The 15,780-nt window shown below is 42.8% G+C and overlaps 1 protein-coding gene across 1 annotated transcript in view; it reads left to right on the top strand.

The window, feature by feature from the left end:
* Nucleotides 1-15,780, top strand: part of CTNNA1 (catenin alpha 1) — a 111,916-nt gene that overhangs the window by 26,434 nt on the left and 69,702 nt on the right. The window contains exons 6-7 of the mRNA XM_027468651.3: nt 519-785; nt 3,481-3,684. Of these exons, the coding sequence (XP_027324452.1) occupies nt 519-785; nt 3,481-3,684 (471 nt within the window). The remainder of the gene's footprint in view (nt 1-518; nt 786-3,480; nt 3,685-15,780) is intronic.

The raw sequence follows: 15,780 nt of genomic DNA, 5'->3' as shown, positions 1-15,780 counted from the left end.
TTAACAAGTATCTCTGTGCTAGTTGCACAAATTAATTGGGTTAATCACTTGTGAAATAGAGCCGATAGACTAATGTTAGCGATTGTCAGAGATTGCCTTTCTTTTTTCTTCCTTCAGTTAAATGATGCTTGCCACTTATGTCTAAGCATCTTAAAGCACATTTTATTTTAAGACGTGGAAGACTGAGGTCGCTACTTATGCATCCTCCTGATGTACTGGTATTGTCTGCTTTCAGAGTGCTGGTCCTGTAGTGTGGCAAGGAGCAAACATGTCTCAGATCTTGAAATGTGAAGCTGTGAATTGCCCTACAGTACTTTTTTGAGTTTTTGTGGAGCTGTTGTGTTCTAAGATGAGTTGAGCTATTAATAATAGGGATATGGGGAGAGCTCAAGGTTGGGTTAGATTTGAGCATACTAGCCAAAGAATCTGCCTGTCTCTTGAAGATGCAGGGAGACAGTGTATGGATTGAATGTGGGGACTGTTTTCAAATGACTTTCTGTCTTTAATTTTCCTAATAGGAATTGAAAGATGTAGGTCACCGTGATCAAATGGCGGCAGCCAGAGGAATCCTGCAGAAGAACGTTCCCATTCTCTATACCGCATCTCAGGCCTGTCTGCAGCACCCTGATGTGGCTGCCTACAAAGCGAACAGGGACTTGATCTACAAACAGCTTCAGCAGGCGGTCACTGGCATCTCAAATGCAGCTCAAGCAACCGCATCAGATGATGCTGCCCAGCAGCAGGGTGGAGGTGGAGAGCTGGCTTATGCTCTCAACAACTTTGATGTAAGTTCTGAACCTGTATGTAAAAAGTGGCAGCTCTGACTGCTGCCTTCGCTCACCTGATTTATGAGCAACAGCTTGCTTTTGCTTATATTACCTGAAAAATCACTTTCTACTGAAATACTGCAAGTCCCAGGTGAAGCAGGCTTTTATTTTTTTGAATATGGCTCTTTTGAAACTAGGATTGATAGAATATAGAAAGGAGCGGTGCTGTTCTCAGTGATTGAAGGCTGTCAAGTTAAACTAGCTCAAAAATAGCTCTTAGCCTACTGATACATTAGATGTAAGTCCTTGGTTTATTTGAAATTGATTATTTCATAATATATTTATGTAATGTATTCTTGTAGGTGACAGAAATGACTTTTTAAAAGTGAATAATATATTTGCAATTGCCCAAACTACCTATTGAGAAGAACTTGAAGTGGGAAGTGTAATATGATCTTTGGTTGGGAATGAAATCACTTCAAACTGATGTGTTGTACTGATCTGTCATATTCTTTATCTTGTATTCTGTAAGTTACTGAGGATAGCCATACACTTTTACTGAGAATACTTTCCTTTTGAAGCCAGTATTTTGTCTACCGCTGATTCGGCCTCAGAATTTTAAACACCTTGGCACCAGCTCACTTCTAAAACTTATTAAATAACACAGGTCTGTTGCTCAGAAAATGCATAATGCTTTTTTCCCCCAAGTGTTGTTCACCTTCTCTATTTTAGCTCGTAGCACCCTTACTCTTCTGTGTTAATTTCCTGCCGTGTTTCTTAACTTCTTTTACCATTTCCCTAAAGGATAAAATGCTATTTGAGGTTTTCCCTATGCCAAGTGTAAAGCCTTTCTATGTGACCTCTTGGGTGTAACAAGATGTCGTGATTATCTTGATCTTTGGGGCTGATTTGGTTTTAAATCTCCTAAATTCCATCAGTTGTGCATTCAGCTACCTGAGTTTTATTTTAAGACTGTGCCTTGGGTTAGCACCCAGAGGACCACAGGTTTGATCAGAGCCCTGTAGGACAGGAAGGCAGCTCTGGTCACAGCACGTGACATTAAGGCCTGGCTTTGGTATGTAGAAATAAATCTGAACTGACTTGTTTTTCGTGTATTGGCTAATCTAATTCAAAGCATTTAATATGACTTCTGATCCATGCTCATATTTTACTGTATGAGCTCTCTAATATATGGCCAGAGCCTTTTTTTTTTTTTTTTTTTTTTTTTTTTTTGCTGCAGCCTGCGTTAAGCTTCTGAGCTTTTAGTTCTGTGTGGCACGACTCCCTGATAGCAGCAGGGCTTGTTCAGCAGGCTGGCCTGAATGGGCATTGTGTGCGAGGGCTTTGTCTGCTCATCCTTGCCAAAGGAGATGGACAAAACAAATGTGTTCAGGTTCTCTGCAGATGTTATCCCTGCACTTCATTTCCTGTTACCATTTGAGTGCTATTGTGCTCCTGTAATAGAGGTTGTGCACACGCCCTCCCAAATACTTCGGTGTTTCTACTGTGCTGGTGAAATATTAAGTGATTACCAGAAGATAACAAGATAATCATTATCTCTCTCCCATTCATATGGTGCAATTTTGGAGTTGTAGCATACTGCCATTGGAGTGTCTGCATGGCTAAAATGTTCAGGAGAAAATGGGACTGTTAGAAGAACATGTGCTGTGGCTAAACCCGCTGTGAAGGCCGTGCGGTTACTCAGTAGGGAGACCAATTGTACTGACAGTAACATTGAAGTTAGCTGGCGTACAAACTGAGTGTGGAAAATTCCTTTTCCAAGAAACTTTGGGGCTTCTTTCATAAAAAGTTACTGTCATTTTCCCCTCCTGCTCACTTATTTGGAAGAAAACCTATGCAAACCCTAAACACAAACCCTAAAACCTATGCAAATCCTAAACACAAACCCTAAAACCTATGCAAACCCTAAAGCAAAATTTGAAATGGCCAAATCATGCTCCTTAATAAACTGCAGAACCTGTTTATTTAAACTACCTGGAAGTACTCACAAGGCGATGTATGCTCCACACTGCTACTTGGTCAGCTTTCTATGGAGGGTGAAAAGTAGATGCTTAAGGCTGAATAAGTAGTACTGATTTTTCTCAGTATGATCTGTGCTTAGTAATAATCTTTCAAGATAAAGCTGTCTTCTTCCACAAAGAAATCTATTTCACAATTTTAAACGTTGATGTTGATGTTTCACTTGAGTATGTGAGAACACTATTACATATTTACCTGTATAATTGCTTACTGGTGAAAGGAGGACTGGATAAACTAGGACACCAGAGTACTATATATAGGACTAATTTTGGACATTTGTTTTTCATGTTTTTTGTTCATGATGAGGTAATTATATCTGACAAGTTTAAATAGTGAAGGCATGTCCGGATTGACATGTAGTTAAAAAGAGTTCTGTATTTGAACTTTATTTGTCCTGGCACGTTTGATTTTGCCATTCATATAATGAGACTTCTTGTGGCCAAGTTCGGTTTAGCTGTCAAAGCAGCACAAGAAATGACTAGCAACTTAATGTGATGGGGGACCTTTTAGTAATTTTACTAAGCTACTCAAGAAAATCACTCTTGGTGCCAGAATGTCATTTTGCTTTTCATGCTTGATCAGGGGGTTGCTGTAAGTGTTGGTCTTTTTGATGACTTAACAGTAACTTACTGCTCAGTCTGATATCTAACTTCCAAAACCTTTATTTTACCAGAAACAAATCATTGTGGATCCATCGACCTTCAGTGAGGAGCGTTTTAGGCCTTCCCTGGAAGAGCGCCTGGAGAGCATCATTAGCGGCGCAGCCCTGATGGCTGATTCATCCTGCACACGTGATGACCGACGGGAACGGATAGTTGCAGAGTGTAATGCAGTGCGACAGGCCTTGCAGGATCTACTTTCAGAGTACATGGGGAATGTGAGTAGCTTCTGTTCTGTTCTGTTTTTGTTTTTGTGGTTTTAGCTCTGTGAGATCATCCAAAACAGGGGAGTCAAAGCTGCGGGTCTTGAAGCTGGTTTGTTCTACTCCCAAACTGGATTTGAGCACTAACCAGGAGTCCTGAAAGGTTTATCAGAAGGCAAGCCTGGAGGCAGAATCAAACATAGGTTTAAATCATCTATGATACTTAAAATTGATCTCTGTTCTATTGTCATCATGGTACTGTTTTTAGGTTATGATTCTTACATACTGGTTCGTGTAGAAATTCTATAGAATTAGGCCATCTTCCTCCTTGGTTTGCATAAAGTAACTAGGCCTATGGAAAAAAAGCAGTGTTTTTTAACTTTTTTTGAAGCTTGGAAAATTTAAATGTGTTAACTTTTTAGCTGAAGGCATAGGTTTTCAGAATCAAGTTAATTGCAGTTGCTATTCCATTTGATCAGAAGTGATGTAGAAAATTAAAGCTGAAATATTTAGTAGGAAATTTGGAGAGGAGTTTGATATAAATATTGAACTGAGAAGCCTTCCTCCAGTGTTTGTACATTACACTACACATCATGTACATACGGTATTTGGAGCTCGAGTGTGTTTCTACAGTTGGAAAAAGTGGTGTGTCATGAAGATGAGCTTCTGTGTTTGAAGGCATCATGCTATAATATCAGGTGCTGCCTCTTTTTTCCTTAGCCCAGGGGTTTTTAATTTTAATAGCTTTTGCAGTGTTGAGTGATAAGCTTGGGATTTCATAAGTCTTTAAGCATAATCAGGTTTTTAAACATAAATATTGTAAAAGGGAATTGATTTCAGGTGAGAAGTTGTGGGAATGACAACAGTGAGATGGTTTGTAGCATCATGGCAGCCAAGATTGACTGAAGAAATCATAAGGGGCTGAGGTGAAGCCTTATTTAGACTTCTGAGCATGTTTGAGGTAAAACTTAGCTCAAAGATTTTCTTCAGCTGGCAGAATTTGTTTAGCAAGGTTGCTGTGTTAGGTACCTTACCTCCTTACCCGTGATTCTGCTGTCTTTTGGTGAAAGCTACTTCAGCGTGAAATAAGCAGTCCAAAGTCTGTGTGCGAGACTTAGGTGGTTGTTATTTGGAGAACAGAGGCGTGCAGTGAAAGGTAGAAAATAAAATGAGGGTTTCTGTTTACCAGTGGAAGACAAGGACAAAGTAATTGAGCAAAACTGAAAGACAAGTCCCACGTAGCCTGTGGGCTGAGCTAGGTGCTTCATGTAGTCTTCCTTAATTGCTTGTGAAAGTAGCTTGTGCTTGGCATTGATATTGTATAGAACTGGAGATGGCAGCTGGGGAGCAAACCACCACGTTGCGCCCTTTGAGATGCCTTTCAGAGCAGGGTGTTTTATTAGTATATGAGGCGTCCGTGGTAATCCCTCAAACAAATGTGCTGCTGGACTGGATGCAGGCCTATCAGCATGGCTGAGGATAAAGCATCCACCAAATGCTAATTAAAAATGGGGAGGAAGTAAATGCTCAGTCTTGTGCACAACAGATTTGGTTGCGTTTCTCTCCTTGATAGATGGTCAATACCTGCGTAAGATCTCAGAGCTTTGACTTCCTTGTGCCATAATGCCTATCGTGCTCCTCTGGCTGTGTACTTCTGTCTCCGTTATGCAAGTTAAAGTAATCGCGTGGAGATGGAAAGAATGTATTCCCTATGTTATCTCTTTTAACACATTGTGAAATTAGTGGAGCATACTGAATTTTTTAAAGTCAGTGCTATGTTGTGATTGTAGACAGTGAAGTTGGGAAAATGAGATTAGAAATTCAGTGAAATGGAGTGGAAAAAGCAATAGATAAATTATGGTGAAAATGTGGGATGGTGTGTGAAAATCCATACTGAGGGTAGAAAAAAATACAGGATGATGAAGCTGAAGAATGAATAATAGCTGGGGACCTATAAAAGCATTTGGTTCATCTACAGGAAGAGCAGGGATGTGCTACTTTTAATGTTTCCTCTGCTATTACTGTATTGTGCATATACGAGATACCAACAGCACGGCACCCAGCCATCTCCTGTTGTGCATTTCTCCATCCTACCTTTAAAGATGGAAATGAATTGGGCATTAAATCTGTTAATTGCACGATACTTGCAGTGCATCATAAATGTTGAATGGTAGAATATGACCAAGAGACCTGTTTTTTTCAAAGAGAAAACGGGGATGAGCAATACGCTGAAAAGGTTGAAGCACAGGAATATCTTGAGGCAGATTCCCTTTTAGTTTTAAATGCCTTCTGTTTTAGTGACTTCCTCTAGCTTCTGGGCTTTCTTTCAGATCTCTGGTAATAAAAAGGCTTTTTCCACAGGTTGCGTATAACTCCAAGTTTAGTGGTTTGGACCCATGGTTTAGCTGTCTCTTCAGGCCTGTCCCCGAGGGTTCTGTAAGTCTTCAAGCGTTGCTGGCTGTGTTATGATGTGTGGCAGAAACTTCTGTCTGAAAACAATTTTCAGTAATAAAGAAATTGAACTACAGGTCCCCTTGACCCTTGCATTTGCTGGCATGGTGATGAAACCCATAGCTAGAAGAAGGGCAAGAGTTGCTCCTTCACTCGTTTGTTACAGAAGTTTGTATCTTTTCTTGGATCGGTGTCCATCTGGCACACCTGTTACAACTATTTGCAAAACAGAAGACTGGCCCAAATTGGTCAGACTAAATTTACATCAAGGCCAGAATCCTGTCTTGAGAGCAGTGAATGGCGGATGCCTACAGGAAGGAGGACAGTGACAAGGGAAGGATGTAGTCTGACTGGCCCAAAATAGCTCCCAGATGCCAGCAGTCTGTAGCTCGGGTAATTCCAGAGCTGGCATTGCTGGCTGTGTTTAATAGCTCGTGCTGGACTTTTCCCCCTTGAATTTCTAGTTTCTTCCTGAACCCTCGTGAACTTGCAGCACCCACAAGCTGGAAGGCTCCTTGCTGAAGAAGATGAATCGTGTGGCATGAAGCAGCACCTCCTTTTGTTCGAAGCAGGGCGCCCTTCTGTCTGTTCGGTTTGCTGTTCCCTCCATCTGATTTCAGAAGAGACTGAGCAGCTATTCCCTGCTTACCCTTCTCTGTGCCATACCACGTAGCAGACTTCTACCTCCTCTTTCCCAGAATGAAGCGTCCCAGTTTTATTAGTTGCTTGCCATAAGGAAGGCGTTCAACACCACCTTTCAGCTTTGGCTGGGCCCTCGTTGCTAAACAGCACGGTGCAGTAGGACGGGGTTTGTAGGGGGAAGGAGGACTCGATGCCTGCCTAGATCTGTGTCTCTCACAGAGCTTTGCATCAGCTGGTTGTAGCCTGGTCCTGAGGGCTGGGTGCTGGTTAGTGTTCGGTGCAAGGGCAGCTGCCCCCTTGCTAAGGGTTTTTCGGAGGGGCTGATGAAACTGCTATGTGAAGATTTAGCTTCTGAGTCGTAGTTGTTGTGGTCTGTTTTTGTGAACGTTAAGTCAGATCGTCTTTCTCTTGTGCATCGCTTAATGCCTCTGTCTGTTGAACTTCATCCACCATTTTATTAGCTGGTGTCTTGATTTATATCCTAAAAATGCCAACTGTTCATCCCTTAATTGTAGCGTTCAATTTTTAGTGTTTTTTTTTCCTTCTTCATCTTCCATTTTCCCCCAAGGAGAGCTGGCTTCCATTACGGCTCTCGCTCATTTCAGCCCATGATTCTAACAGAAAATAGTTTTCCTTTTTAAACTAGCACTGCAGATCCCTCCTGGATTCAGATAGCAAACACGAATATCTGAGTGTGATATTTTTTTTTTTTATTACTTTGAGTAAGCTTTATACTTATTGCTAGTGCTGAATGGCACAGCAAGAATGGGGAGGTTTAACAAAATTCATTATTGATTCTGACTAGCACTGTAAGAGCAGAGTAGTCTGAGGTCTTGGATCCGAGATCAACTGCCTAGAATGCAATAAATTGCCCGCTTCAGTCACAGCTGAATTTGTAATATAACTAATCGATGGTGAGAGCCAGACCTTTGTGTGATGCTGCATCTGAGAGCTCACAGTGTATATTTTATTAATGAAATTAAAAAAAATAAAATTCACAGCATATGTGAGTCTGGTTGGTCATTGATGACAGACTTTGAGACAGGAGGACAGAACAAAGCATCTCCTTGAATGTCGTTCAAGTTCAGTGTTACACCAAGGAAGTAGCTGGTAAGAGAGCTGGCATTTAGAGTTCAGGAGTAGGCACAGAAGATGGTTTTTATTGTATTTTGTTACAACTTCATAATCTTATGTGGGTGGATATTGATTGGCTCTAGTTTGCCCCCAGATAAAATATATGAAGCAGAAGGGTTTTGGACAGTGCTACTAACTTATCCCAGTATTGGCCTTATGCTAGCAGATGGTGCACCTTCTTCCTCAGCGTACAGAGCAGTTACAATGCTTGTTTTTGCTTTTCTGTACTGTATCGGTCAAGTCTACCTCAAATTTACACACACAGCTTTCATCACAAGTTATCTAAAATAGTTAAAGTGAATTCATAAAAAAGAACAGTGGGCTGATGAGAGCCGAAACACTTCTGCAGCTTTAAGAAGCAGGTACGTAGGATGGAGAGGTAACGTGTCCAGCAGCCACAAAACCCCACAAACCTCAAGCTGTGACAGCATGTGCTCTGTGCCGTAACTCCCCATGGGTGTTATTAGTGCAGAGCTTGGGCAGCTTGTCTTCATCTCAGTGACTGTGTTAAATATGGGAGGCATGCAAGGTCATATTTTTTGAGGTTGGGGTTTTGCAGATTAGGAAGTGCAGGATGTCAGCTGGAAGCTAAAGCAGAAATTTTCAGTCTGCTCTGTTTGACTACAATGAACTTGAAAAAGACACCAATTTGCTGTGCTGGGCTAACTGATTGACATGTAAGACTGAAAATAAGGACTTCCTTCGGCTTTTTTGACAGTCCATTTTCTCCGTTTGACGGAGAGGCTTTGGAGGAATGGGGGCTGTTAGGTTTCTTTCCATGAACGCTGCTTTGGAGCCATTTGGCAGCAGTAATCACAGGTGTTTCGATCTATTTAGTATGCACCGTAAGGTGCAGAGAGGTCTCATTTTAAAGTCTATTCCATACCCCACCGATTTCTAATGCCTATAACTACCCTTTCGGGCAGACACAAATAACTCAGACTGGTACTTGCATAAAGTTTGTCAGAAACTCTAGTTTGGCTAGCATGGAATGTGAACCCAGAGCCCCATTGTGTACAACATGCTCTTGTACAATAAAATCCCTTGTTACTACATTTGGAAACGATAAATCATGTTACATAAAGTAGCTTGACAGGTCCTATTTCAACGGGAATTTTAATGCTTTCATATTATCATTCTGCCTGTGTCCTTGACTGTCTGGATTGCATTAGAGGTGCTTGGCAGCAAATGGAGAAAAACCATTTGGGGCCAGCTTCAGAGCAGGCATTCCAGGCACAGATTATTTCAGCCCATCTTTCCCGTTCCCATTTTCTGCTTGGCCTGAAGCAGGGTGTGTCTGGGGGGTGGTGTCTGTATTTCTTCTAATATTGGCTTTTAGCACAGCTTGAAGGTAAGTGGGGCAGCTGAACCCCAGGCTGCTGCACTGCACTGCCTGGTGGGAGCTCCTGCGTGCTGGCAGGAGTGCCGTGGCTCTCAGGATACCTGAAGTAGATCTCAGCACTTCTGGTTTTAGACTTGGTGCTCTCGTGATTTACTAAATGCTTGTTTTTCACATTGTTTCTGTGTTCAGCACAGCTACAAAAGTGTGCTTCTTCAAACAAGTGCACTGTTTTCCTGATCTTAATTGTCCTGGTTTGCTTTTCTTTCTTAAAGCTTCCTTGAGCATCTCCGGTGCTTGAAAATGAATGGGTGAGAGCGTACCTAGCTCACATCTTCAGTATGTTTTGGGAGAAGTAATTTTGTCTTCAGAATGACCATTAAGGGTATTTGGACTCCTGACACGTGTGACTTATAGAAAGGAGATGGGTTTTCATTCTGAATTTGCCTATTAATAATACTATTAATAATAGTGACCCACAGCTTTATATTCCCATCAAGCTCTGAAAGGAACACGTGAATTTTCACGACTGTTAACTTGTGTACGATTTATCCGTGTATTTGGAAGGGCTCTTGCATAGCCCTTTCAGGCAACTGTTTCTGTGGAAATAGATATGAAGTAAAATGTCAGACTGATCCATATTTATGATAGATGCTGATAAAAATCTGCCTTGAGATAATCTGCACTTCCTTTTTTTTAATATTGTTTCTGTCAGTTTAAGACACTCGGATGCTGAAGTGATGGACATGGCTTGAAAGCCTCGATGGATTTTCCTGTCATGGAGCTTGCTGCTCAGGAAAGGGAGCTGTGCTGGTGTGCTGGGTGCTAGTTGCCATAGATGTTACTGGTTTGACAAAGATGATGCTTTTAAAAATAAGTTTCTCAAGTGGTACTGTTTTTAAGCTTGTAATGCTTACAGGGTGAGGTAGAATAAATAACTGAGCATGTTTGGAGTGAAGCCTGATGAGTATGATGAGAATTTCATGTGGCATTAATTGGGTGTTTTTTGAGCCACAAAAAGGAGGTTCCAGGTAGCTTACAGAGGGTGTTCTGGAAACTCTTCTTTCTTACATAGTAACACCAGGCCTATGGAAAGAAATAGAAGGATTTAAGAGTCCTGAATACTTCTTCAGGCAGCCTTTGTGCTGCGCAGTGAAAATGCATTCCTTAAAGAAGAATATGACTGTCTTAATGCATCCTTAGGAGAAGTCAGGAAAGCCCAAGGCACACCTGCAGTCTGGTTCCCGGATGGGTTGAGCAGCCTGTTGCAGGCTGCAGTCATTGCTCTCCTCCGTGCGCTGCATTCAGCTCATGCTAACCATTTGGTGCCAAACAGCAGCAATAACTTTTAAACTGAAGAGATTTGACAGCAGTTCGAATTTGGACTGAACTGAATTATGTAACTGGTCCCTACTTGCAGTCTTAACATGCTTCTCAGCATTTTTATTGTAGATTCTAAATACACAAACAAGAAGGAAGGTCACTGCCCTTGAGGAGCAGCTGAATTCTGCTGAAGCAGAGCTGAACCTAGTGCTGTCCTTAAACCTGAGAGCGGAGTCCTGCGGGTACCTTGTGTGGCAGTGAAGGCTTCCATCCCACCAGCTCCTTCCTCTCCTGCCCCTACCCTTTAGGTTTGTAACATTGAAATGTCCACGTCTCCTTTCTTGTTAGGCATGTGCTATCAGCAATGCTAACACATCTAGTATTTCCTAATACTACGTAACAAATACAGACCCTTCTTGGTTTAATGTTGTTCAGGTGGCATTTAAGATCATAGAATATCAGAGTTGGAAGGGACCCACAAAGATCATCAGGTCCAACTCCTGGGTCTCCAAAGGACCACTGCCGCCCCCACTCCCATCCCTCCCAAAAAATAAAAATAAAAAAAAAAAATCAGTCTTAGAGTGTTGTCCAAACACTTCCTGAAGCTTGGTGGAAGGAAGACTTGAGCTGTGCCCACTTGATCGTGGTGTGGTGCTTGGTGTTTAGCAGCATTTTACTTGTGCTGAGCTGTAAACCGTTTTACATAAATATGCTATAATGTTATGCGTGGATTCTGCTTAAAATTCTGTTTTGTGACTTAGTCCACTTCAGAATTCTGCTGTTTTGTAGGAAAATATTTGAACTTTATCTGCCTACGTAAGATAATATATTTAGTTGCCAACTGTGAAGCTTTATTCAGTGATACTTGAGTACTCTCTCAAAGCCAAAATCAGGGAGTATAGATAGAACAGAGCATGTAAGTTTGCACAGTGACTGCTCATCTGTGGATAAACAGCCTTTTAGCCTCTGGCAGGATCATGCTCTCAGTGTGCAGAAGTATTACACACACAACTGGGCTTTTTAATTTCTCTTGTTGGAAGAAAGGGATGATGGAATTATTACAAAGCTGGAATGCTACACTTCTTGCATTACAACAAAATACTTGCATCTCAAGTCCCGGATTCCCCTTTTTTCCTTTAGCCCAGCTCTAATACCGACTTCGGATTAAGTTCCTATCTGCCTGCACAATGGGATTTAGAAGATAAGAGTGAGAGAAAGCACAGGCACTGCGTGTGCACACATGGCTGTGTTATGGTCTGCTAACAGTAATATCCTCCCCGCTTCTCTGGTGATAGGCAAAACTGTTAAGCTCTTTTTTTTCTTTTTGCTTGCTTATATCTCTTCATTTCTAAAAAGACCTCTGTGCAGGCAGTACAGGTTTTGACCAGAACCTGGGGTATCTGCTCTAGGTGAGGTGGTATTTACCATCCAGACCGTGTTCTTTGCCTAACCTGTTCTCTCCTGTTGAGGAAAGCTGATGTTCTGTAATGCTCATAATGTCTCCTGGAGCTCCAGACCTACTTTGTCCCGGAAAGTCAACTAAATCAATACGGAATAATTAGCACTTGTGGCTTATCCAAGTAGTGGCAGCCCTCTTGAATGTAAATAGAGGCAGAAGAGTGACTTAATCCTCCTCTAGCACGAGGAAAGGATGAGGGTTAAGCCATATCTTAAAAGGCTGTTGAAATAGAGGAGAAAAATTTGGTTTCCCTCTGGTTTGCACAGGGCCGTGTTCCTGCAGCAGGAGGGACAAGAGGTGGAGGCGAATGGGCAGAGGAGAGGAGATGCAGAAACAACTTGCTCGTGCCAGGGCTCAGCCCCCTTCTGCTCAGAGCTCCTTGAAAAGCCTCGCTTTGTGCCTGTGGAGGCTGCTTGCTCAGAAAGCCAAGGTTGTCGTTGCTGAATTGATACGGCAACAAAGCGCTGGGCTTTCAGGCTGAGAACTTCCTCGCAAAGGTGCACTAAAAGATGCATTTTTCTCAGCGCCAATTAAAAATAAAACCAACAATCGTTTCCCTGGGCATCCAGCCACGAGGGGGGAGGCAGGGCACTTGCGAAATTAGCAGGAGTCAGTGAAAAGGCAAGGTCCCATCCATCTAAGCATGCTTTCACGAGGGGCTGTGCCTTTAATATGGTGTGAGTGCTTTTCCCTATCATCTGTGTGTTTCAGGCTGAACCTAAATGTTGCGTGATGTGCAGCTGTTCGTGGGTTATTGACTCATCCTGCATGTATGTTAGCCTTCGACTGTCAGAAACAGGCTTTTGCCATTCATAGGGTGCTCCGCTGCTTCCATATGTGGCCAGAAAAAAAAAAAAGAAAAAAAAAAAAAACAAGCTTCTCAGCTCTGAATCTTTTCTGTATGCCCGAGGTGCTGTCAGCTGTGTTTTACTGAATATGGTAACTCGAATTGACGTTATCAGTTACTTTATAAAACCTGTGGAAAAAAGCTTGAAAAATGAAGCCTGATACTGCTTAGGAAAATACAAAGGTTTTGAAAGCAGAAAGGTTTTTTTCTGGTCCTTTCAACTTTGTAGGTACAGCGTCTCGAGAGCGAGGTAGCTCTGTGCAGCAAAGGGAGCTCAGGAGACGTGGGGGTGTGCAGGGCGATAATTTGAGAGCTGAGTTCCAGCTCCTGTGCATGCGGGCAAGTTCGTCCTGCTGCTTGCAGACTGGTTTATTAGCTGGGGCAGGCAAAGGTGTTCTGGCAGCACGCAGGTGTGCCCGGAGGGGGGTTTCTCTGGCCCTCCTGCTTTTGCTTGCTCCAGATTTGCGTTCTAGCTTGCCTTTCATCTGCCTGACTTCTATGGAATACATGTTGGTCTCTTACTTAAAAGACGGACTCCTTGGAAAAATACAAAGATGTACTTTTTATTGCCTGTGTGCTCAGTTAATTAAATTTTAGACTATGATTCTCACCTACAAGTAGGGCAGGCACTTTTTAACGACAAATTTAGGAACTTACTGTATAGTTAGAGGCTGTACCTAGGGGCAGTTGGGGCAAGTCAGGGCATTTAAGACCTTAAAATATACCAGACTAGATAATTCTGGTATTTTTAAATTTATTGATGTTGTCTTGATGTGTGAATACAGTTGTCATTGTTCATGTCTTTAGTTCTCTTTGAGAGAAACATTAAGGGAATGCTGGAGATCCTGAAGTGTCTTCTTATGACTTCTTCCAAGACACCCCTCGCTTACATGCTTGAGATTTATCTATATTTTGAGTTTTTTCTTCCCTGGCACCAACTTATCACCACTTCTGTTGATGGGTTTCAGGTTCACTCCGGAAGATGCCTGTTAGCAACTTTGGTATATCATTCTTTTAAAAATCCTGGTTCCTCAGGAGTGGGATAACCCAGGGCCAGTTTGCAGCCCCCCCAGTCAGCCTCTGTCCCCAGTTAGGCGGTCGTGATGGACGCTTCTCATTTTCAGGCAAGTGAATTACGGCCATGAGCATCAGTGGTGGCCCAAGCCCTGATACCTCCATCTACTCGGTAACCTCTTTTCAACCAAACACTGTGTATTGTTTTAAGGATGCATTAACTTTTCCTCAAAACACCTTCATTAGCAGTCACCACGTGCCTCCAAACCCCAGCAAGTAATTCTGCTGGTGTGGATGCTGAGCAGCTGGCCGTGTTACAGCATCCAGCCAGGTGCCTTTTGTCAGGTTTGAATTCCCTCTTTTTTTCTTTTTTGGAGGGGGGAGCGGAGGTCATTTGTGTATCTTCCCTACTTCACTGCTCAGCTTCTTGGGCTGTGTAGGGGGAAATTTCCTGAGCCTCTGGCCATACCCTGCATGCTCCTCTGGCAGCCTGGGGCTTGCTCGCTCATCCCTGTGGCAGCTTTGAACCTTTCCTTTGAGGACAACTTCAGAAGAACTGTCTTCATTGAGTCATTTCAGGGAAAGAAGGTGACAGGAGAGCTCTGATGTCAAGTACAAAATAAGACTGCAGCTCTATCACTTGATACAGTTCCCCTTAAATGCCAAAATGTGAATTTCCTTAGAGGCAGAATGAGTTCTTGGGCACTTCTCCAGGAGTCAAAGAATCCCAATTCTAGAGGTCAGTGGACTGAAAAAAGCCAAGAAAATGAGAAGTTAATGCGGAAATAACTGAAATGAGGTTCAGGTAGGGGAAGAAAACTGAAGCCATTCTGTCCTGCACCTGAGCAGTTGACCCCTTTGGAGCTAATGGCCTGCGAGGCGGTCGCAGCCCTTCCTGTGGGATCTTTGAAATCACATCTGTGACTGAGGAGGGCAGGGCCTTCCAGGCTTCCGAATTTACGTTCTTGGGCTGAGTCGGAAGAGGCAGCTGGAAGCAGGCTTTGTATCACAGAGCTCATGCAGCAGGGGCTGAGCTCCCTGCCCAGGCTGATGGCAATGCCGGGTCCGGGTGGGCGTCACCTTCTCCTGCTGCTGCTCAGGTGTGCACGGATGCTGCGGGACCAGGCGATGGGAGCTGCTGCTAAAAGGGTCAGGAGATCCGAGGGGGAATGCAAATGTAGAAGAAATGGTAGTGATTAAGCAGCAAAAAAAGCAGATTAAGCATGGCCTCGGACTCCCCATACACTCTGAAGACTTATTTGCGGATAATGGAAAAAAAACACCTTTTTGGTGACAGATGCTGAAATCTCTAAACCTCTGCGTTTTTATCTTCAGCTGTTTTTATGGAGCTGTGAAAACATCTCCTGGCGTTGTCAGGCATTGGGAACATCTCTCCCCTCCTGCTCCCCCAAATCAGCCGGAGTTCAGGAAACCTTTCTGAAAGGGCAAGGCTATATCAAGTGTACAAAGTGTACAGGGGCCTCGTGCTGCCCCAGAGTGTTCCCGGTGTCATTTCTAGCAGACAGATGAATTTATCTTATGCTTTTTGTAGCCTTTCTCTGTGGCTTTGGTTATATTCCCCACGTCTGAAGCAGGGTGCGTGTAAAGGAAAGTGTCTGTTCAGTACTAGGCTGCAGCGAGCTCTGTGTTCAGTTACAGCTTATTGCTTGGTGTGAAACTGAATTTAACCAACTGTGTTTTTCAGATCATTATCAGCTTAAGTGCCTTCAATTTCCCTGTTTCACTGCACCAGATTGTACAGTTCTGTACATTAATTGTTTGTTTTGAATAGCTGCTGCTTTATCATCTCTCATGATGATTTAAGTCATCTATCTAATGATTTCTTTGTGAGTAGTGGCTGCTACAATACAAACGCGAGGTACCTTTGCGTCCCCTATTTGT

Source organism: Anas platyrhynchos, chromosome 14, assembly GCF_047663525.1.
Source record: "Anas platyrhynchos isolate ZD024472 breed Pekin duck chromosome 14, IASCAAS_PekinDuck_T2T, whole genome shotgun sequence".
Taxonomy (NCBI): domain Eukaryota; kingdom Metazoa; phylum Chordata; class Aves; order Anseriformes; family Anatidae; genus Anas; species Anas platyrhynchos.
This window is presented reverse-complemented; position numbering and strand designations above follow the sequence as displayed.